At 34.6% G+C, this 24,217-nt stretch overlaps 1 protein-coding gene across 4 annotated transcripts in view; it reads left to right on the forward strand.

Annotated features, from left to right (window-relative positions):
* NRDC (nardilysin convertase) overlaps nucleotides 1-24,217 on the forward strand; it is a 90,968-nt gene that overhangs the window by 35,845 nt on the left and 30,906 nt on the right. For 3 of the 4 annotated variants that reach the window (XM_077844924.1, XM_077844920.1, XM_077844921.1), the window contains exons 2-10: nucleotides 2,099-2,411; nucleotides 4,952-5,085; nucleotides 5,991-6,060; nucleotides 6,216-6,297; nucleotides 7,103-7,256; nucleotides 14,516-14,589; nucleotides 20,217-20,312; nucleotides 21,388-21,510; nucleotides 23,676-23,733. In XM_077844924.1, the coding sequence (XP_077701050.1) occupies nucleotides 2,099-2,411; nucleotides 4,952-5,085; nucleotides 5,991-6,060; nucleotides 6,216-6,297; nucleotides 7,103-7,256; nucleotides 14,516-14,589; nucleotides 20,217-20,312; nucleotides 21,388-21,510; nucleotides 23,676-23,733 (1,104 nt within the window). The remainder of the gene's footprint in view (nucleotides 1-2,098; nucleotides 2,412-4,951; nucleotides 5,086-5,990; nucleotides 6,061-6,215; nucleotides 6,298-7,102; nucleotides 7,257-14,515; nucleotides 14,590-20,216; nucleotides 20,313-21,387; nucleotides 21,511-23,675; nucleotides 23,734-24,217) is intronic. The other variant, XM_077844922.1, reaches the window with a different exon arrangement.

Consider the following 24,217-nt stretch of genomic DNA (forward strand, 5'->3'; position numbering starts at 1 on the left):
TTGCCTGGAGTTTCTGTAGCTTGTTGAATTTCTTCATAATATTTTGAATTCTTACCAGTTAAGGTTGCAATATTCCATGTCTTTGGGTTCAGTTGCTAGAAAATTGTCATTTCCTTTTTGTGATTTTTGATGGTGTTTGATGAAAAGTGCCTTTGCTGCAGCATTTTATAGCAAACACCTTTCTTACATAAGCAAGGTTTTGTTTACTTTGATTTTAATAGTTCAACAGGTTGGTAAATTAGGAGCTTTCTTTTTGTTTTCCAGAAGGTGGTACTATAGTACACCAGAGTTGATTTATTGCTAAGGTTGGAAGTAGATGATTTAGAAAAAGGGAAGGAAGGAAGGAAAGGAGAGAGGACGGAAGGAAGGAAAGAAAGAAGGAAGCAAGCAAGCAGAGTTGGGAGGAAGGGGTATACTTGGCTTTTGAGGCTTTGGGTGTGTCCAGAGCCTGGTAGGAGGATCCTCCAGTTGGGGTACCCAGAGGTCTTTGGATGTGGTCCCCCTTTCCTGGGGACACACAACAGGAGATGTTTTCTTTACATTCTGGTTGTTTGATTACTTCCCTTTCTTTTCCCTCCCTACAGTCATTACTGTTACTCCTCAGAGCAATGGGTCCTTCCAGCTGCAGAATTCCACAGCTGGGTAGACCTCAACCCACTGCTTTGCCCCTCTACCTCTTGTGCCCAAAACATTGTGCTGTTCTGCTGCTGGACCTGCTGACACTGGCTCCCACAGCCTCTCCATGGCCCAATCTACCCACTTTGTTTGTTTGTTTTAAAGATTTTATTTATTTATTCATGAGACACACACACACACACACAGACAGACAGAGAGAGAGAGAGAGAGGCAGAGACACAGGCAGAGGGAGAAGCAGGCTCCATGCAGGGAGCCCGACGTGGGACTGGATCCCGGGTCTCCAGGATCACGCCCTGGGCTGAAGGTGGCACTAAACCACTGAGCCACCCGGGCTGCCCAATCTATCCACTTTGAATTACATGGATGGATGTTGCAGTTTCCTGGTTTGCTATTTAGGGCCATTTTTGTTGTTGGTTGTTGTTGTTTTAGTTATGAAAGTCTGATTAGTTGTAAATGAAAGGGGAGAGAAAAAAGGAACCACTCACTGAGCCATAGTATTTAATGTCATTTCCAAAGGTTTTTCATCTTCAGGGCTTAATTGTACCTTCCTTTAAAGGCTTCTCTTATTGCTTCCTTCTTTCTAACATTCCATGTTTAGCTCTATCATTCCAGATTGTACTGGCTTAATTGCATCATATTTTACTAGATGGTGAAATGTGGTTTTACGAACTTTACTCTTAATGTAGCATGGTACCTGATACATTAAAGGCTGTTAAGTAAATGCTATTGAATAACACATGAAAGAATAAGTATAAGCAGAAGAATTTAATAGTAGGCACTCAGTTATCAAACTGGCATAGCAGTTTTACTAATAGGATAGTCATTTTCCTGCTAGGCTACCAGTCTGTGTGGGATTTAGTTTTAATTTTCTTAGAGTTGTAACCACTTTTTTTTAATCATAAAAGCAGCTCTGGAAACTGATAAAAATATCAAATACATTGTACAAAATGGAAGCAACAGAGATAAAAAATATCAAATACATTGTACAAAACGGAAGCAACTCAATACATGAGATTTTGCTTTAATATTTAAGCTGGCCTGACTGCCCTGTGCATTGAGTGATAGTTTCTGGTGTTTCTGTTAAGTCCTGTGGTATGGTAAAATATTTATTAAGGACTTATAAATTAAAAAAATAGTAGGAGAAGCCAAGTTGTGGGTTTGTTGGTTTCACTCCTTTGAGATTCGGTTTTTGAATAGGTAAATGTATTTTCGTAGTTCAGAATTCAAAGATAAAGTGAAATGTCTCTTTTCTCTTTAGCTACTCAGGAACTGTTAAGTGTTTGAGATTCCCCTCTGCAGAAACACCCGATTTTATTAATATAAACATAGTGTTGGGTGTGTATGTATGTGTATATATACTTGTTTTTTGTTTTTTTTATTCTGGTAAGATGATCATTTGTGTTGGTGTGTGTAATGAATAGCTGACTCAAAATGCTTTGTGATTTTTTTTTTTCTTTTTTAGCTACATCAAATTACGGAATGGCTTGCAGGCACTTTTGATTTCAGACCTAAGTAATATGGAAGGTAAAACAGGAGATGCAACAGATGATGAAGAAGAAGAGGAAGAGGAAGAAGAGGAAGATGATGATGATGACGATGATGAAGATGAAGATTCTGGAGCTGAGATAGAAGATGATGATGAAGAGGGTTTTGATGAGGAGGAGGAGTTTGATGATGATGATGAACATGATGATGATGATCTTGATACTGAGGATAATGAATTGGAAGAATTAGAAGAGAGGGCAGAAGCTAGAAAGAAAACCACTGAAAAACAGGTGTGAATCATGTCTGTTACTATGTCTTATTCTAATTTGGGAATTCTTTGGGATAAGTCCTAAATTCATGTTTTATTTCTTAGTGTCAAAAAGGAAAGTGTATATTTATCTTTTAATTCTACTTATTTTGTATAAAATACATTTTAAAAACATTTTCCTTTGATTATAAAAATAGAAAAGCTCATGATAGAAATGAATGGAAAATTTAAAAAATATAAAAACCACTCATAACTCTTAGAAGTAATCACTGGTAATGTTTGAGGATATGTGTAATTCTTAGTATGGAGTAGAGGGAGAGAGTATATTATCTTTGGAGAGACTGGAAAAAGAAAAGAGCAAGGTAATGTAGAGTCCTCACCTGGGCCTGTGGTTCTAAGAGTCCCTCATAGGTAATTTCTGTTTAGTAATTTCATGTGTTTTATTTCTTTTTATGGAAAAGCACCAAATAATTTGGAAGAATTGGAATTTACAAAACTGTTTATGAAAATACATACAGTTGACTATCGAACAATGTGGGGTTTAGGGGTATCAACTTCCTATGCAGTTGAAAATCTTTATATAACTTTTGACTCCCCTAAATTTAACTACTAATAGCTTACTCTTCACTGGAAGACTTACTGATAAATAGTTGATTAAATATATTTTATATATTATGTAGTGCATTTTTATAGTAAAGTGAGCTAAAGAAAACATTATGAAGAAAATCATAAGGAAGAGAAAATACATTTACAATATTGTATTTATCAAGAAACATCCAAGTTAAGTGGACCTTGGCAGTTCAAACTTGTGTTGTTTGAGGGTCAAGTTAATAACAATAAGTAAATATATCAGTAGGGCTCGATAAGGAGAATTTTTCTCTCTGGATATCTTTTAAAGAATACCTCCATTTTACAGTAGGGAGTACCTATATTAGAGGATAATATTTTGGAGATATAGGGGAATCGATCAGCAAATGTTTGTTAGAACTAGTTTCTTGAATATTGATAATACATTCAACATCATATAGTCAACATACAAATGAAATAAGGTTCATATTATTAAGACTAAAATCTAGATGTCAAACATACCATAAGGTGGTTAATATGAAGGATGCCTGTTTTAGGGTAACATGATAGGACAAGTGGTTTTAGTTGGAAAACTTTAGGAATAAAAACCAAAATACTGAAAAAAAAATGTGTATGTGTGTGCCACTTGATACTCTCTATCAGGGTCTGAATAAATAAATTGGGAACTGATACATTAATTTAAAATAGACCTCATAATTCCAAATAGAACAATAATAGAAAGGAAGAAATTATAAAAGTCACAGGGTAGAAAGAATACTGACAGTCAGGAACCATGAGTTTTAATTCTGGCTCTATCTTTGGTTTTACACCTTTTCATTTTCTCATTTCTAAAACAATGAGATTAGATTATATACATGCTTTTTAAAAAAGGTTTTATTATTACTATTTTTTAAAGTAATCTCTCTACCCAACATGGGGGCCAAATTTACTTCATCTTGAGATCAAGAGTTGAATGCTTTACCACCTGAGCCAGCTAAGTGTCCCTAGATTATATACATAATTTTTAAGGTCCATTTTAGCTGTAAAACTGATTGTGTCATAACTTCATAACTGAATATTTTCTGTCTAAAAGGTTTTTCTATGTCTATCAGCAACTTTTCCCATGCTTTGGACTTCTTTATATCTTCTGTCAACTGATAAGCAAGACTCCAGGGTGAAATTAAAAGCTTGTTTTAACAGCCAGTTTTATTGTCAAGACGTAATAAAATGCCTTAGATTTATATAGCGGTTGTGAACCCCTTTGACAAATGAAGATGTACATCCAGTGTTTTGGTAGATATTTTTATTTTGCTTATTTGGATCAGACTCTAGATGTTTACCTTTTCTAGAGCATTGAGAGCAGATTGTAGTGATCATTTAAAAATGGCTTAAATGCTGCCTTTTCTGAAAACTCAGTATGGTATATTCCTTCATAAGATACTGATTGTTCTGGATCATATTAGAAAGGAATGCAGGAATCTATTATAGTTTGAAGATGCAATCAAATTGTTTATTCAGGTGCAGTGGTTACACTGTGAAAGGAAAGGTCCTATGATTGATCATATTCATTGAATGAGTGTCTGCAAAAGAAAAACTAAGTTTGTCTAAATAAAAGGTGGCTTATGAGTAGTTTAGGGTTTTGCTGTGGTTTTATGATTTAATTTTTATTTGGAAAATGTGGACTTTGTTTAAGGTAAATATGAGAATTAATAAAAGAAGTGGGAAGAAATAATTTTGAGGTTTTTGGAGGACACTTACCTAGCTAAGAAGTTTACTTTTCTGAGGCATCATTTTCTTCCCCTTCCACTTTGCTCTTCCCAAAAGGAAGTGTTCTTGATCTGAAAGTTTTGCTAAATTAACAAGGTTGAAATTTAAGTATGATATATACAGAATTAATGATTTGTTCAGGGTTTTCTTAAGTCAGTTCTCAAGTATGAATTTCTCAAGTATGAATTTCTTGGGTAGATAATTCTCAAGTATGAATTTCTCTTCTAGCAATCGCAGAGCCTGTTTTTGCTGTGGTCAAAGCTGACTGATAGACTGTGGTTTAAGTCAACTTATACAAAAATGTCTTCAACCCTGCTGGTCGAGACAAGAAATCTTAATGGGGTAGTTGGAGCTGAAAGCAGGTTAGGCACCTATTAAACATCACAGAACAGGTTAGACTGGTTTGAAGAAGTGGATATTTCCCCATGTTTTAACTGAGTTTATGTGCCTTCGTCTTCAAAATGGGATTTACAGTATCAAATGAGGCTGTTTGGTTCTTCTGAAAACATATTTTCATTTTCTGACACATGGTTTTAGACTTTATACCAGATACATGATATTTCTTAAAAGCTGTCTTTCTAAAAGAATAGCCATTTATCAAAAAACAGTCTGTGCCAACAAATATGTTAGCTTTTTAAAATTGACATTTGAAAAATTTGGGAAAGTAAGTAACTTCCTATCTTCAAAGATTTGGCTTTGAATTGAATTTGAATTAACTATTTTCCTCTCCTGTTTTATGTCCTTTAATCTTTTAATTTACAGTGACATAATGGTATGCCTTAATCATAAGTCCATAGTTTGGTGTACCTCTTGATCATCTATTTTGTTAGAAACTCTGATTTGTCCAAAGTTTTGGAAGAATATCTGATATATATATTCTATATATCACAAGAAATGAAGAACTAAAGAGCCTCTTTAAAGCTTAGTTCTATAGATTTTTAATAAAGACTTTCTTTTTAACCATTTACTTATTATCTTATTAGATGTTTTCCTGACATGTTATTTTTTATCCTGTTTTAATAAATTTTTCTGAGTGACACTGAGAAGTCTCACATCTGGTAACTGAGTTACTAGACACAGTCTTTAATTGCTAAGATCTTTAGAGATAATCTATGTAGATGTATTACTTCTGCAGATTTCCAAAATCTAACAAATCAGGAAACATACTTGGTTCAATACTCTGAAATGCTGGCAGGAAATGGTACTTGGGTGGGCTGGCTAGTCCCCTTCCATTTTTTTTTCTGTCTGTTTCTGCTTTTTCCCTTAGGTCTGCACCTGTTCAGCATTTGGCAGGATGGCAAGAGGAGGAGCAGCAGGGTGAAACTGACACAGTTCTGGTGAGTTTCACTTTGCTGCTCCTCCTGATATTCAGGGAAAGAATTTTGTTACTTTCTGTTGGAAAAACATCCATCTCCAAGTGAATCCTTAATGTGATGACAGTATTATTCCTTTAGGATTGACTCACTATTTGTATGTGTTCTACTTACTCCAGTCTGCAGCGGCTCTTTGTGTTGGAGTTGGGAGTTTTGCTGATCCTGATGACCTGCCCGGGCTGGCACACTTTTTGGAGCACAGTAAGATCTTTGTGAAATATCATTCCTGAGTGTATTTTTTCCTCCAAATTTGTATGAATTGATTTCAAAGATAAGTAACTGGTTTGATAGAAGTATGATATGTTTAATAAGAGAAAAGGCTAAGAAAAAATATATGTATGAATATTATAGGGGAAGACTTTATTTTAATCTCTTTAACTGCACTAGTTTTGTAGATTAGGATGAAACCACTTAGAAGACTATTTTAAAATGTAGATTTTATTATTGTTTTAGGTATGCTAAGGCCAACAGATCAGGAGACAATTGCCTGTCTCTAGGAATCTAATCTATATAACTTTGAGAAGGGCTGTCTCTTCCAGAGTTAGCAAGGCCCCAAGATGGCAAAGCATTAAAAATACAGAAAATAAAAAGACATAATATCAAAACAAACAAAATCTTCAGTTTAATTATGAATTTACCACAATGAAACCTGTGTGGATGCTATACAAATATAGATATTTAAATCTGTATTTGTTTTCCTGAATTATTTATTTATATTCTGACTTTCTAAGCTAATTGAGGGTAAATTTCTCACCTTAGGAGTTTTCATGATTTAAAAAAAAAAAGGAATTTTCATAATAATAACCTGCATACATGCTTATGTTTACATTTTAACCTTTATACAAATAAAATATTTCTTTAAAATTAAGTATTAACCAGACAAAACCAATGTTAACATGTTGGTATATATTCTTCCAGTTTTTTGTATTTGAGATATTTCATCCTTGATGATAAAAACATTGTCTATATCTTGGTGTTCTGTGACTTTGTGTGCTTTTTCACTTAGTGGTATTCATGGGTAGTTTGAAATATCCAGATGAAAATGGATTTGATGCCTTCCTGAAGAAACATGGAGGTAGTGATAATGCTTCAACTGATTGTGAACGTACAGTCTTTCAATTTGATGTCCAGAGAAAATACTTCAAGGAAGCCCTGGATAGGTAACTAACTCAAAATGTGTTTTTATTTTAATTATATAATAACATTTTACAAATGTAAATATGATTATTGTTCTGTGGTATTTCTCTTCAAACAGTACTCTAATTCTGTAGAATTATCATATACTTTATTTGGAAAAATGAGCAAAGTATGAAATGCACCTTTGCTCATGTTTTGTAATATTTAGTCTTTATATTGAAGATTAAGCAAACCCTTAAATACCTTTGAGTTTCATAAGTAATGTATACTCTGTTGGCTCATTATTAAAATTATTTTTTCTAATTTAGTAAAAAATATGGAAAAATAGAAGCAGAAAACAGATATGACTGATTCTGTTTTATAATCTGAAGATAACTGGCTAATGTTAGGTATATAGCCATCTATTTTTTTAAATATATATGAGATCATGTTATTCATATTTTTTTATATTTTAATTTGAAAGTTTTAGTTTCAGTATAGTTAACATACAGTGTTAAGTTCTTTTCACATGTACAGTATAATGATTCATCAGTTCTGTATATTTCTCAGTGCTCATTAAGATAAGTGTACTCTTAATCACTTTCACTGTTTCACCCATCCTCCCACCCACCTTTCTGGCACCCATCTATTTGATCTCTGTAGTTAAGGGTCTATTTTTTGATTTGTTCCTTTACTTCCCTTTGTTCATTTGATTTGTTTCTTAAATTCCATATGTGGGTGAATCCTTTTATATTTTTAAACCAGATAAGTTATTTTTATACATCATTTTATAATTTATAAAACATAGTATTAAGAGATTGTGTTATTTTTATTGTATAAAAGTAGCATATCTGTGCAGCAAGTCAGCTATGATTAATTGAATTGTGTTCAGTTTTCTAGTATTATGGAAATTTGCTGTAATGAATATCTTAATATTTGTGCACATTTTAAATTATTTAACTTATAGGAAGTAAAAATGCTGAGTATATTTGCTTTTTTTTTTTTTTTTTTTTTGCATGTGGAATTTTAAGGCTTTTTAAAAAAAATTTTATTCATTTATTTGAAAGAGTGAGCAGAGAGAGACCACCCAGGAACTATGGGGAGGGGCAAAGGAAAAGGGAGAAGCACACTCTCTGCTGAGCAGAAAGCCCAACATGGGGCTCGATCTCAGGACTCAGGATCACAACCTGAGCCAAAGGCAAACGCTTAACCAGTTGAGCCACCCAGGCTTCCTGTAAGGCTTCTTTTTAAGCTTTTGATACTCACTGCAAAATTGTTTTCCAGAAAGTTTATGTCCATGTGTTAGTAGAGTTTTGACACCACAAGGTTGCAGACCAAAGTCTACACTAGAAAAAAGAAGTCACTTCATGCTGAATTCTAGATAAATATAAGATTGTAATATAAAAAAAGAAATCTTGAATTTGACCAGTGTAATGTAAGCCTTTGACGGTAGAGATTTTTGTCAATTTTTTTTGTTGATATCTCTCCGGCACCAAGAATTTGACAGACATGGGCAGCCCTGGTGGCTCAGCGGTTTAGCGTCGCCTTCAGCCAGGGTGTGATCCTCGAGACCTGGGATCAAGTCCCATGTTGGGCTCCCTACATGGAGCCTGCTTCTCCCTCTGCCTGTGTCTCTGCCTCTCTCTATCTCATGAATAAATAAATAAAATCTTTTAAAAAAAAAAATTGACAGACACACAGATACCTGTTGAATGAATTAATACTGTTTCTATGTAGAAAAAGTTACCATAAAGTTACCATAAATGACCAGAGAACTCAGGTCATTTTCTCTTCCCTTGAGAGATGAATTTGACTCTAAAAAATCTTTTGGGTAAATTCCCATAAGTTGAAAACATATACCATTATTTTCAATGGAATACATATGTGTTTCTGAACCCCCAAATTAACAACTCTTTTGCTAAAACTGTCAAAATCCCATTAAAATTGACACTATTACTGTGATGATGTTATCTATGATAGGATATGACATTCTCGTTTTCTTCATGAATCTCTAATATGGCTGTCTACCCGTATTGAGTGAATTATTTTATAGCTGTTTTTAATTGTATACTTAAGGACATGTCCATAGCCCATATATTTGATACTCAATGTTTCTTTGATTAAACAAAAGGATAGGGACAAAATCAATGAAGGCAGAGCAAATGATGCTCAAGGTTATCTTTTCTGTGAATTTATAAAATCAGGAATACCTTGAGGATGATTGCATGTTTGCTCATTTCAAAGTTTTTAGCTCCCAAGGTCCACAAAATCCAAACAGGTATTCGTATGTGTGAAGAAATCTTTTTTTTTTTTTTTTTAGATTTTATTTATTCATGAGAGACCGAGAGAGAGAGAGAGAGAGAGAGAGAGGCAGAAACCTAACAGAGGAAGAAAGCAGGCTTCCTGCAAGGAGCCCGATGTGAGACTCGATCCCCATCTCTGGAATTATGCCCTCAACTGAAGGCAGACACTCAACCACTGAGCCACCCAGGCATCCCAAGAAATCTTAAGCAGTAGTCATGTTGAATTCTCATGATTTTATTTTATTTTATTTATTTATTTATTTTATTTATGATAGTCACAGAGAGAGAGAGAGAGAGAGAGAGAGGCAGAGACACAGGCAGAGGGAGAAGCAGGCTCCATGCACCGTGAGCCCGATGTGGGATTCGATCCCGGGTCTCCAGGATCTCGCCCTGGGCCAAAGGCAGGCGCCAAACCGCTGCGCCACCCAGGGATCCCTTCATGATTTTATATGACTGAAAAACAAACAAGGCACGCCTGGGTGGCTTGGCAATTGAGTGTCTGCCTTCAGTTCAGGGTGTGGTCCTGGGATCCCGAGATCAAGTCCCATACTGGGCTCCCTGCATGGAGCCTGCTTCTCCCTCTGCGTATGTCTCTACTTCTCTGTCTCTGTGTCTCTCATGAATAAATAAATACAATCTTAAAAAAAAAAAAAAAGTTAAAAAGACCAAAAAAAACCCAAACCCTAAAACAAACCAACCAACAATCCTCTCCCCCAACCAGAAAAACCCACATTTGGTTATATCTAAATACAAAGAAGGAAAAAAAAACATTTTATTGGAAAAAAGATTAGGCAAAGGGTATGTTGAATAAATGCTGACCACTTCAGATTTGATGGAATGTGGTATAAAGTTAAACAACTTTACTTATTTCTTATTAAAGAGGTTCTGTACATTTTTGATTTAGGGATTGCTTGTATACCAAAAGATATTTGCATATTATTTCTACTTACAAAAAACCTACCAGATTAAAAGAAGAATGCTACTATATTAATTGGAAAATTAATAAGAATACCAAATCATGAATGTATGACAAATGATAGTGGTAGAATGTTAAGTATTGCTTCTATTATAGTTAGTATGATAGAGGTGCCTGGGTGGCTCAGTCAGTTACGCATCTGCCTTCAGTTCAGGTCATGATTCTGGGGTTCTGCAATTAAGCCCCGAATCTGGCTCCCTGCTCAGTGAGGAGTCTGCTTCTCCCTCTGCCTCTCCTGCTCATGCTTGCTCTCTCTTTCAAATAAGTGAATAAAATCTTGAAAAGAAAGTATGATAAAATTATACATTTATTAAGGAATAAAATGTCTGTGGTTCATTTGCAAAGGACTCATGTAGCATGTATTAAATGCTAGTATTTTTTAATAGGTCAGTAAAATCCAATTCTGTCACACAGGTCACATTGTTTATTAGTATCTTGGATCATTTACGTAAAAAGTTGAGGAAATCAATTTTTACTCTGCTAAGTAAATGAAAATGGAAGCTGCTTTTGCCCTGGTGGCATTTGCTAATTTCAATAAATTTGGACTTGACTTTATCAGTATTTCAGGGCAAGGGCAAGAAATATCAAAGCCCTGGATGTCCACAAAGTGGGATATCTAATAGAAGACCCTCCTTTATAGTAAGCTGGGACTGAAATTGAGAAAATAGATCAGCCATTCAAAGGAATTACAGCCTATTTTCAAAATGCCCGAGTTTTCTGGTGAACTTCAAGCCTTCATTGTGATCTAACACAGTTGAGAACTGGTAGTGTTCTCAGATGCCTGAGAGAAGCAAGCACAAATTCTTTAAAAAGTAAATGCTTCCGTTGATGGATAAATGGATGAAGGAAATGTGAAATACCTATAGATAGAGGTAGACAGTGGAATATTATGAGATATTCCATGGAATATAATGGCTATGAGAAAGAAAGAAATTGTCATTTGCAACTGCTGGTATGAACCTAGAGGACATTAAACTAAGTGAAATAAGCCACACAAGAAAGACAAATATTGTATGATGTCACCTATGTGGAACCAAATAGAAAAATAAAAAATTAAAATTAAATGAGTAAAAAGGAAAAGAAAGAAAAAAATCCACATTCATAGAAACAGAGTAGAATGGTGGTTACCAGAGGCTGTAGAGTGGGGAGATGGGGAGATGATGGTCAAAGGGCACCATCTTCAGTTATAAGATGAATAAGTTCTGAAGATACAATGTTCAGCATGATGAAAATCATCATGTTGTACACTTTAAATATATATAATTGGGAGGGGGGGTGCCTGAGTGGCTCAGTTAGTTAAGTATTTGACTCTTGGTCTCAGCTCAGGTTTGATCTCAGGGTTGTGAGTTTAAGCCCTTCATTGGTGCTAGGTGTGGGACCTACTTTAAAAAAATATATATATATATATATAATTTTGTCAGTTGTACTTGAGGTAAATCTGTGGAGGTGAAAAAAAATACAACCCAAGAAAATGCTTCATCCTAGGCCTTAACATTAGTGCTCCTATAAATAGTTTTTCAAGTAAAATGATCAGCATTCAGTCAAATGTAGGTGGACACACAAAACAAGACATGAGTGAGAACAGAAAACAAAGGGATCTCTGGGTGGTGCAGCGGTTTGGTGCCTGCCTTTGGCCCGGGGGTGCGATCCTGGAGACCCGGGATCGAATCCCACGTCGGGCTCCCTGCATGGAGCCTGCTTCTCCCTCTGCCTGTGTCTCTGCCTCTCTCTCTCTGTGTGACTATCATGAATAAATAAATAAAATCTTAAAAAAAAAAAACACAGGCTTTTAATAATGCATTAGAGATTTTAGGCATTGGAATGATTGGAGACAGATTATAAAAATGGTTATACTTTGTTTTTAATGAAATCAGGCATTGAAGCACCTGAGTGGCTTAGTCAGTTGAGCATTGATTTTGGTTTACATCATGATCTTGGGGTCCTGGGATTGAACTCTGCATTGGGCTCCCCGCTCAGCAGGGAATTTGTTTGGATTCTCTCCTGCCTCTCCCCATTCAGACTCTCTTCTAAAATAAATCTTACAAAAAGAAAGAAGGCACAAGTTTGAGTACAGTTGCAAGGAATAGGAAACTATAACGTGAGATTTGGAAAATAAAAAGAACATCTTGAACTGAAATATGATTGAAATTGAAAACTTAATAGCCTGGTTTAAGAAAAGAGTAGATACAGCTGAAGATAAGAGTTAGTAAACTGGAAGATAGGCTAAAAGAAATTTGAAATACAACATAAAGAGGGGACAATACAGAGAAAAGAAAAAGAGGCATAGAGAATAGACCAGAAATGTCCAGTGGAGTCCTAGGAGGGGAAAGAAAAATGGAGAAGACACAGTATTTGAAGGTTGACCGCTGGAAATCTTTCAGAACATCAAGTCCAACGTTAAAGAAACCTAGCAAATTCCAAAAGTGCACATTAAAATAAATCCAAATGTAGGAAAACCTAGTGGTTTTATAGAAAACCAAATATAGAGAATCTTTGCCAGATAAAAAGGGAAAATTCCTTCAAAGGAATATTAGATTGATGACTATTCAGCAATAGTGGAAGGTGTAAGACGTAGGGTATGTCCAGTGGCCTGAAAGAAAATAGCTACCCACCACAAATTGTATACCAAGCAAAAATATCTTTTAAGAATGATTGTAAAATAGACCTTAGACACACAACTGACTGTGCCAGCAGCCAACTTATTGAAGGAAATTCTGAAGAATTTCAAGTAGAAAGAAAATGGTCAGAGATGAAAAAAGAACAATGAAAATCATTTTATGTAATAGAAATGAACATTGATTATTTAAAACAATAATTTGGAAATTTAGAAAGTGCACAGAATTAAAGCAATAATAGCATATTAGTAGTAATATAAAGGAGAAAAGGCATTTTGGGGGGTAAAATATTAGCATTAGACATTGTTAAAAGGATCCATATAATATTTTTTAGGGTAACTTCTAAAAGAACAATTTGAGGGGTATCTGTGTGGTTGGTTGCTCAGTCAATTCAGTGTCTGCATTCAGCTCAGGTTATGATCTTAGGATCCTGGGATTGAGCCTCACATCGGACTCTGCCTTTGGCTCAGGTTGGGATCTTGGGATCCTGGGATTGAGTTCCATATCGGGCTCCCCGCGGGAAGCCTGCTCCTCCCCTGCTTATGTCTGCCTCTCTCTCTCTCCCTGTGTCTCTCATGAATAAATAAATATAAAAGTCTAAAAAAAATTCCAATAAATTTGAAAGGGTTAAAATTATAGAGACTGTTCTGTAACCATAATGGAATGGAATTAGAAATCAGTAACAGCGGATCCCTGGGTGGCTCAGCAGTTCAGCACCTGCCTTTGGCCCAGGGTGTGATCCTGGAGTCCCAGGATTGAGTCCCACATCGGGCTTCCGGCATGGAGCCTGCTTCTCTCTCTGCCTGTCTCTCTCTCTCTCTCTCTCTCTCTCATATGAATAAATAAATAAAATTCTTTAAAAAATTAGTAACATAAGGAAACTTTGCACACGTGTAGAAATTAAACCATAGACTCTCAAATAATCAGTGGGTCAAAGAAGAAATCACAAAAGAAGTTAAAAAAATACTTAGAGATAATGAAAAGGGAAAAATGCAAAATACAAAAATGTATAGGATGCAACAAAAGCTGTGCACAAAAGGAAATTTATAGCCATAAATACCTCCATTGCTATACACAAGCAATAAAAAATCCAAAAATGAAATTAAGAAAAATTTTCTGTGACAATAATATTCCCAAAATAAAATACTTAGGAATAATTTTAACGAAGTATAAGCATTGCAACAATACAGGAAAAACATCTCAGCAGAGGGAGAAGCGTTTTTCATGCAGGGAGCCCAATGTGGGACTCAATCCGAGGACTCCAGGATCACACCCTGACCCAAAGGCAGATGTTTAACCGCTGAGCCACCCAGGCATCCCAGTTTCTTAATCAAAAGATAGATGTTCAGTGATGAAAATATTTTTTTTGAATAAAAGCAGAAATGCTGGGTTTATTTTTTATTTTTCAGATGGGCTCAATTCTTCATCCATCCACTAATGATCAGAGATGCAATTGACCGTGAAGTTGAAGCTGTTGATAGTGGTAAGATAAATAATATCTTTATAAGTAATAGATATAGCTATACTTAACTTACTAATAGCTAAGATAAGTAATAGCTTTATGTCTTACAACTGTTTCTTGCATTGAACTAGATATTTAGCACATTTATCTTTTTTTTCTTTTTTTAAGATTTTATTTATTCATTCATGAGAGACAGAGACATAGGCAGCAAGAGAAGGAGGCTCCTCACAGGGAGCCCGATGCAGGACTCAATGCCGGAATCCTGGAATCACACTCTGAGCCAAAGACAGATGCTCAACTGCTGAGCCACCCAGGCGCCCCCATTTATCATTCTCTATTATTAGATCATTTTATCTTTATATCATGAAGGGCCTAATTGGAATAAATGTGTCATTTATTCCTGAACCTTTATTTATTTATTTTTTAAAGATTTTATTTATTTATTCATGAGAGACAGAGACAGAGGCAGAGGGAGAAACAGGCTCCATGCAGGAAGCCTGATGTGGACTCAGTCCCGGGACTCCAGGATCACGCCCTGGTTCAAAGGCAGGTGCTAAACCACTGAGCTACCCAGGGATCCCCATTCCTGAACCTTTAAATGTCTTATAATTCAGTATAGATTTGAAATAAAAGAATGATAGATTTTTTTTCAGTGTTTGTTTTTTGAGGGTTTTACCATAGTGACTAATCTTTTACAGGATGGTAGCCTAATTCTTAAGGCTGATACTAGATGTTAAAACCTTAAAAGTTCATGTAACTCCTTTTGTATGAAGAGACATTTTCTCTGAGGTTTTAAATACCATTCTGTTATTTAAATAGCTTACCTGTTGTTACCTCTGTGTATAGGTGCATGTGGTTTGAATTTTGGTAGTCCTGAAAACAATTATGATATATTTATGGGTGAAGAAACTAAATTCCTGAGTAGGAAATGCATTTAAGTTTGTTTTTTGACAGTTTTCCTTATCTTAAGTTTTAAAGAAGGAAGACTATAAGGAAAACTGAACTTATATAGGGTGAGGCTTCATTATAAAGCTGTGCTGTAGGTATCTCTTAATTACAGAGTTCCAATAAATAGCACCGCCATAGAATAACCCTGCTTGCCTTATTTTAGCATTGGAAACATGTAATACTAGACTTGGGGGGACTTTCAATTCATACAGGCTAGGCTTGATTTGCAACAAACTAAGAGGAAAGTTTCTATACTTGTTTCTTCTCCTTTTGTGGCATTTTCCTCTTTGGCTTAATTCAGTGTTGAGTTGTAATAATGACTTGGTGCATTCATTAAGCTGAGTAAACTGCAGATGGCTAGAGCGAGCCATCTGTCTGGGAGTCAGCAGATTGTGTTTTACTTCTAGAAATTTAACTGGCTGTGGCCCTCAACTTATTTGTAAAAGAGGGCGGGATGGAGTTCCTAGCTCTTCTAGCTCCTTGTAACCAGTGATTTATTTTCTTCATTTTTGTTATTTGCCTACCACAATGTCTCATAGGCCCAATAAGTATTTGTTGAGTGGATGACAAACCAAAATAACCAAGGAAAACTCTAAAAGCCTTTCCTACTTTTTGAGACCTAGGAACTATTCTCTGTCTTAAATACTTTGAAGTGTATTTTTCTTCATATATTTTCTAGATTGGTTTGAAGTGTTGGTATTTACAAAATTAAACCTTTGATTCAATTTTAAAGTTTAAGAGAGAATATATTATATTTTGAAATATTATGCAGAAATATTTATATATACATATATACATGTGATATATGATATGTGTATACACACAGATGCAATAAGTAGTTTGGTTTAAAATGAACTTAAGCTAAAAGCTTTGTTCTTTTTGTTTTGCTCTGCTCGTTTATTTGTTTTTGATGATAGGAGACCTACTTCCATTTGTGACCTGATACAAAGAACTAATTTTATGTCATTAGTCACTTAGCTTTCTGAACTGAATATGAAGGATTTACTTAGGATCAGGGAGATGGGGGAGCTCTTAAATTGTAACTGGTGTAATAACTTTAGTATTTATTAACCAGTTTTGAAAGCTCAGTAGTCTGATACTGCTTTCTTCTATTCAGTTTTGATAGTCTTTCTTGTATTATTCTTCTCTCAATCACATGTAGTTGCCTGCTTGCTTGGATGGCCCATTCCATGTAAGAGAAGTTGAAGTGAAGTTCAACTTTCTTGGCAGATTCATCTTCTCATTTTCCTTTTTTTTTTTTTAATTCCTCTCCACTTATAAAAAAGGTTCTTTCTTTGGTTTTTAATTAAGATTTTATTTATTTATTCATGAGAGACACAGAGAGAGAGAGAGAGGCAGAGACACAGGCAGAGGAAGAAGCAGGCTCTATCCAGGGAGCCCGACGTGGGACTCAATCCCGGGTCTCCAGGATCATGCCCTGGCCTGAAGGCAGTACTAAACCACTGAGCCAGCCGGGCTGCCCTGGTTTTTAATTTCTTTTTTTTTTAAAGAGTTATTTATTTATGATAGAGAGAGAGAGAGGCAGAGACACAGGAGGAGGGAGAAGTAGGCTCCATGCTGGGAGCCTGACGAGGGACTCCACCCTGGACCACGCCCTGGGCCAAAGGCAGGCGCTAAACCGCTGAGCCACCCAGGGATCCCCCTGGTTTTTAATTTCTTATGATAGTTCTAACTTCATTACTCTATCACTGTGCCCTGCATTGATGATCTATTTTTGTTCTACTCTTTCAAAGGAGTGGTTATACACTTGTATTTATAGCATTTATTTATGCATTACAGATAGGTGTGTTCAGTGTTTTATAGCTTTCTTGAATACATTTGGTAACAGACTCATGTCAGTGGTCACACTGGGTAGGTTTTCAAATAGGATTAGCATATTGCTAAAAGAAGATCATGGAGAAAAAAATTGTTCTTAATGATTAGCTTTTTATTTTAGTGGATAGTTCCTACACAAACGTATAACTTCCTACATGATGTGTCTTAGTGATTGATATTGAGAATATGGCCACAGCCTTTTAAAATCTAATCAAGTAGCAGAATGTGTTTTCTAAGTGTTCAGATATTTATACTCTATTTTTTAAAAAAATATTTTATTTATTTATTCATGAGAGACAGAGAGAGGCAGAGACACAGGCAGAGGGAGAAGCAGGCTTCCGTGAAGGAGCCCAATGCAGGACTTGATTAGGAGGCAGACAGACTCTCAACCGCTGAGCCACCCAGGCATCCCATTTATACTCTATTTTTATCAGTTGTGTGGATATGTCACTTTTTGTGGATATGTTGACATGTCTATTATCTTTCTGGTTCCACTGAAACAAATTACCAGAAACTTAGTGACTCAAAATATCACAAATTTATTTTTTTAAACTTTGAAAGTCAGAAGTCTAAATTATTTCTTTAGGTGCATTCCTTTTGGAGGCTTTAAGAGAGAAGCCTTTTTCACCTTCTAGTTACATTTGTGTCCCTGGGCTATGGCTCCTTTCTCTATCTTAAGAGTCATCAGGGTAGAATCCTCTCTGAACTCTGCTTATGTCCTTACATCTTTTCTCTGACATTGACCCTCTTGCCTTTCTCTTATAAGGACGCTTATGTTTATAATTGGAACCACCCAGATAATCCAGGATAACCTCTCCTTCTCAGGATCTTAATTTAATTTCATACCCTGAAATTCCTTTTACCATGTAAGGTAACCTATTCACAGGTTTTGGGGATTAGGATGTATATATACATCTTCGGGGGCTTTTATTCAACCTACCACACTTAATAATGGAATTTTTTTTTTTGTATTGTAGCCATATCTTCACACTTTTTTACAGAATTTTTTAAGAATTTACTTTGTTGAAGCTATGTATATATTTTTTACTGTCTCATTGTTGATTTAGACTTTATAGTCTACAACTAAAGTATTTTGAAAATGTTTACTTCTGTTTCTTCCAATCCTCTCCACTTTTGTTTCCACTCTCTTTACCAAATATAACAGCGATGACCCCTGATCAGTTTTCTTGTCTTTCCTTTTGCTTCCCTTCAACCCATTCTCTACTTTTATAACTAGAATGAACTTACTAAAATCCGAGTCTGATGTCATTCTCTTAACGTCTTGACATTACTCCTATGATAAGTAATAATAGCTGACCTCTAATTGAGCATGTATTGTACGCATTATTGTGATTATTATTCCTCATTATCTGTATTTGACATGTAATGACATCACAGCTTAGAGAGGTTAGTACTTAACTCAGAGTTCCAGAATCAGTCATTTCCCTAGTTTTTTTCAAAAATTGTTCTTTGCTTATCTCTTCAGTCTGATACCTTGCTTCTTCTGCTTTGATTCTGAACATTGCTCAACCAAAAAGCAACATCTGTTTTTCAGAGGTTCTATAATCTCCTTCTCCTTTAAGATTTTCTCCTTAAAATGTTTTACACACACCCATTTCTCCTGTTCCCTAAAAAACTATTCCCTAGAAAACTCCAGTTTGTCCCTCAGTGCTCAGCTTGAGTCATTCCCCAGAAAGCCTCTTTTTCTAACCACCCCCCCAATAAATTCACCCACACACAAATAAAACAAAATTAGGTAAGGTGACAACCCTTTTTTATTTTCATAATACCCTATGCGTTGTAGCACTTGACCATAGCAAACTAATTTCTATCGCCTCTCAGCTTCTCTGATTAATAAACAGTTCCATTGGCCTCTTTGCTGCCTCTTAATTCAGTAAGATTTTTCTTGTCTTAAAGCCTTTGAATTTATAATTTCCATACCTAGAAGACTTCCCCAAAATTTCTTACGATACCATCCTCACTTTATTTGGGTGTTGCTCACTTGTCACCTCAGAGCTTTCATGCCCACCCTGTTGTCACTCTCCATTCTCTTACACAGATTTTTCTTACCTCACCCACCACTGATACTATGTTTAGAATCAATTTGTTGGCTTATTCATTGTTCATCTCATTCATGTTCATTATTCATCTCCCCTACTAGAATGTAAACTCTTTAAGGGCAGAGCCTGGGTCCCCCCCCCCCCCTTTTTTTCACATTTCTGCCTCTAGCAACTGATTCAGTAGTACCTACCTCATAGTAGATGTTCAGTAAATAATTGTTGAAGGAATATATCTTATTTAATCCTTATAAAAATCCTATGAACTAAGTCCTAGTCGCTCATTATATAGGTGCAGAAATAGAATCAGGGAAGTTAGAAAATATCCTCAAGGTTGTACAGCTTATCTATGACAGAAGTTGGATTCTAGCCAAGATAATTTCTGACTTTAAAGTAATTGTTCTTAACCATCAATACTTTCTTAGTGACAGTTTTAGAGGAAATTTGAACAATATATATGACAGAGTTCCCAGGTAATAAGGAATTTGATTTAACATTTTATTAGTAGCCCTTGATCAGTAAAATCTTAGACGTAGTATCCTAGAATTGAAACCTTTAAGTCATTATCTTTTTCATTTGAAACTAAGAGAAAACCTCTAGAAAGGTGCCCTGACTGCCCAGAGTTACAGAATATGTTAAGTAGTAGAGCCTGGTCTAGGTAATTTAGTTCCCCACTTCAGTCTTACAGTACACAATTCATAATAATTTTTACTTCCTTACTTTCAGTTCTGTGCAGTTCAGTTCTTGAATTTCCATTAATATAGCAAATACTGTATTTTATTAAAAGTGTTTCTTTAAAACTGACAGAATATCAACTTGCAAGACCTTCTGATGCAAACAGAAAGGAAATGTTGTTTGGAAGCCTTGCAAGACCTGGACATCCTATGGGGAAATTTTTTTGGGGTAAGATACTTCATCTTATTTCATATCTTCTAATTGAAGCAGATTGAAAATATGAAAAGTTGATAAAGAATGGCAGATTATGAAAGCACAGTAGCTAGGTACCTTTTACCTTTTAGGATTAAGTAGACAGCTTTTCAAATAGAAAGTAGTTGAGCATGTATGTGTTTGGTTCTCCAACATTGGATATTATCAAGAACAGCCCTAACATTTTGTCAGGTGATCATCATAACAATGTTGTGAGGTGGATGTCAATATATCCATTTAAAGGTAAAGAAATAGGCTCAGGGAAGTTATTTAATTTACTTAAGTCACACAGTGGTGGATGTGAGATTTGAACCTCTGTTTATATGATTATAAAGTCTGTGCTCTACCCCAACTTGACATTTCCATTTATCAACAGAGATTCAGCAATGATTTTCTCTAATAGTTTTTGAGCTGTGACCAAATTTTGTTTAACTGGTAAGCTGTTTAAATGATATCTGTTTTTCATAATGGTTTTTTCTTAGTGTTAGGATTCAGTTAGAACCTCATATTAACCCTCTTGACCATAGTGTAGAATCTGGGATGAGTTGATCTAAATAGTACTTCGTTCAAAGGATGATTTGCTTTCCTGTATATTTTTTATAATTATATACATTTTTCTATGACAACCTTGCTTTATATGGTTTATTTTTAAGGATTACATAGAATATTAATAAAATAATTTAGAGATAATATCTGAATTGAATACTAAACTATTAAGAAAGGAAGCTTAGGGCATTTACTGTTGTTAAGTTATTGCCAAATGGAGATTAATTCCTTATGTGTTAAAATATACATCAGAATTGTTTCTTGTGAATTTTTATCCTATATTGATGTTATTGTTATACATTAGTTCTATATTGTTGAGTCACATAGATTATTTCATTAGTTACAGTATATTAGTAGCGGAGTATGCATTTTTGGTGTAGAGACTTTGACAAAGTAAACTTTAAAAATTAATTTCAATATAGTTCAAAGTAAATTTATTTTTTTCTGTGATCTTTATCATCTTTTTTTAATTTATTTTTATTTATTTATTTATTTATTTTTGCAGGAAATGCTGAGACACTCAAACATGAGCCAAAAAGGAATAATATTGATACACATGCTAGATTGAGAGAATTCTGGATGCGTTACTATTCTGCTCATTACATGACTTTGGTGGTTCAATCTAAAGGTAGTGTATTATCTGTTATGGCCCTTAGTTACTTTGAAGTAGTGCTTTCTTAGGCTTTGTTTGCCTTGATCGGTGTCACAGTGTACTATTAATTTCTAAGCACTAAAGAGTGCTTGACCTGAATATGACCTAAAGGAAATCAGGAGGATTCAGAAAAGTCACATAGCAAGTGGCATAGCTTAGGGAAGCACAAAATCATCTGATTCTCAGGCAAATGTGTTTTTTTTTTTTTTTTTTTTTTTTCTTTAAGAGATACAGGCCTTGTCTCTAGGCTAGTCTGTGAGTATCCAAATGTACTAATAGGTCATGAATTGGGTTTTTTAAGTCACATTCATCTGCTTCTGTTATCTTTGGTTTTGCATTTAATCTGTATTGATCATAAACACTGACAGGGCAAAGTGTCTTCTCATCTTTACATAGGGTCCAGTAAATGGCATGATTAATTGAAATCCATCGTGGTAATGATAGCAAAAATGTCTTAAATGTAAAGTACTGACCAATACTTCTCTTCTCCTTTTATTATCTTCAGTAACTTGTGTTAACTTTTTCTCATTAAAGAAATGGTAGTTTTCTTTACATTTCAATCTCTTTAGTCCAGTTGTCAAACTGTTTCTTTTTGACATATCTTAAATAGTTTGCACATTTATTTTTGAAAAAGTAATGTTTCACCTGATATGACTCTTCCTTTTTATACAATTTTGCATACAATTTTGCTCTCTCAAAAATTAAAGCTGACTTGGCAGTTGAATATAAAACATTTTTGCATTTAGGATCAAGATTAGTCCACTAAAGTTGATTTGAATGTAAAACTATGGATATAGAATGGTAGATTCTTTAGTTCAGACTACAGATGTGCTTCTAGATTCCTTTTACAGCATTTGTTCAAATAAGAAGTTCCATGTTCAGTATAAAATTTATAGTTTTTAATTACTATTTCCAAGTCTGTCACAAACATATATTTTTCTTCAAATATGTATTATTTCCTTTGCATTCGCTTCGTCTGTGATGACAAATATAAGAGCATATTAATGCTTATGGAAAATTTCTAAAATAAGCCCTAGATATTTGATAAGAGAACCTTGTACAGTTTAAATTCAGTTATTTTTAAACTATAGCATTTATTTTACCATTTAAGAGTTAAATATCTAGGGGTGCCTGGATGGCTCAGTTAAGTGAAGGACTCTTGATCTCAGCTCAGGTCTCAATCTCAGGGTTGTTAGTTCAAGCCCCACATTGGGCTTTAAAAAAAAAAAAAAAAAATATATATATATATGTATGTATGTATGTATGTATATGTGTGTGTATGTATATATATATACATGTATATATATACACATACCTACTTTTATTATAAATATGTTATTATGTATAATACTTATATATGTAATACAATTAATAAAATAGTGTTTTTAAGTGCATAAAATAAGAGTTAAATATTCTATATAAATGGCATAGAATAAATTCACAGCTTGATTGGTTTATTTGTATCTTGTTGGGACACCTCTTGAAAATTAGTGAAACTTGTGTCTAGTGTAACTAACATATTCAGTGATAGTAATGAGTCAGTGAGGTAAGGGTTAAAGGCTTTCTTTTTGGACTTATATCTGCTTTACTAGAAATTTCAAAAGAATTTTGTTTGAAATAAAAGAATCAAAAGATAGAAATCATATTATATGAAACCTAAGAGGAAGACTTGCAGATTGAAACCTCAGCAAATATAAAATAATGTAAAATAAATGAGTGTAAAAGTACTAATGAGATATGCTGAGAAAGAAGAATCAGTATGGTGTGGGTTAATTGGGAGAAACCTTCCTAGAGGAAATAAGTTTCGGAATGGAGTAGGAGGATGGTTGGTGTATTCTTTTCTCTTGGCCCTCCATACTAGCTTGATGATAAAAACTTCTTTTTTTTTTTTAAATGTGTGTGCTTTTTCTAACTTTACTAGCTGAAAATACAAAAGTCATAGCAAAATTATGTGTCTTAAGGTTTTCTAAACTGTTGTTATTTATTTTTTTGTTGTTGTTTTACTGCTTAAGGAGTGGCAAGTGACACCCAAATTACAGTATCCCTGTTTTATACCTAAAGATCAGTGAGAAATTTAATTGCCTTTCTACCTTAAATAACAACATTGCATTTCACTGTCTCCTTCCTGCCCTCCCCACAAGAAACACTGGATACTTTGGAAAAGTGGGTGACTGAAATCTTCTCTCAAATACCAAACAAGTAAGACATTCATTTTCATAAACCACATACTTTTAGAGTTAAAGAGGAATCTTGTATGAGTCCCAGAGGTCTTTTTTTTTTTTTTTTTAATGCAGGAGGGGGTTTGTTTTTTAAACAAGTGATTAAATTAAGACCTAAATTGGTTTAGCAAATCATGCAGCTTTTGAGTGGTAAATCTAAGATGAGAACCCAAGTTTCTATAGTTTCTGTAGTTCAATACTTATTAGCTTGTAAACTTATGGTAAACAGTAATTCTGAAGAATTGATGGTTCCTTTTACATTTATTCAGAATTTTTCTCTTACTGTGTAGAGTGTTTCAAACTAGGATATAAAAACAAGTATTGTATTGAGAGGCAGAATATATATATATATACACACACACATACACACACACTTGTATCCCCTGCCTCAGAACAAATTGTGTTCTGAAAGTTTGTTTCTTAAGTCAGTTACTTGGGACTTGGAATGCTTTCCCCCTTAAAAG

The sequence above is a fragment of the Canis aureus genome, chromosome 13 (genome assembly GCF_053574225.1).
Source record: "Canis aureus isolate CA01 chromosome 13, VMU_Caureus_v.1.0, whole genome shotgun sequence".
NCBI classification, from domain to species: domain Eukaryota; kingdom Metazoa; phylum Chordata; class Mammalia; order Carnivora; family Canidae; genus Canis; species Canis aureus.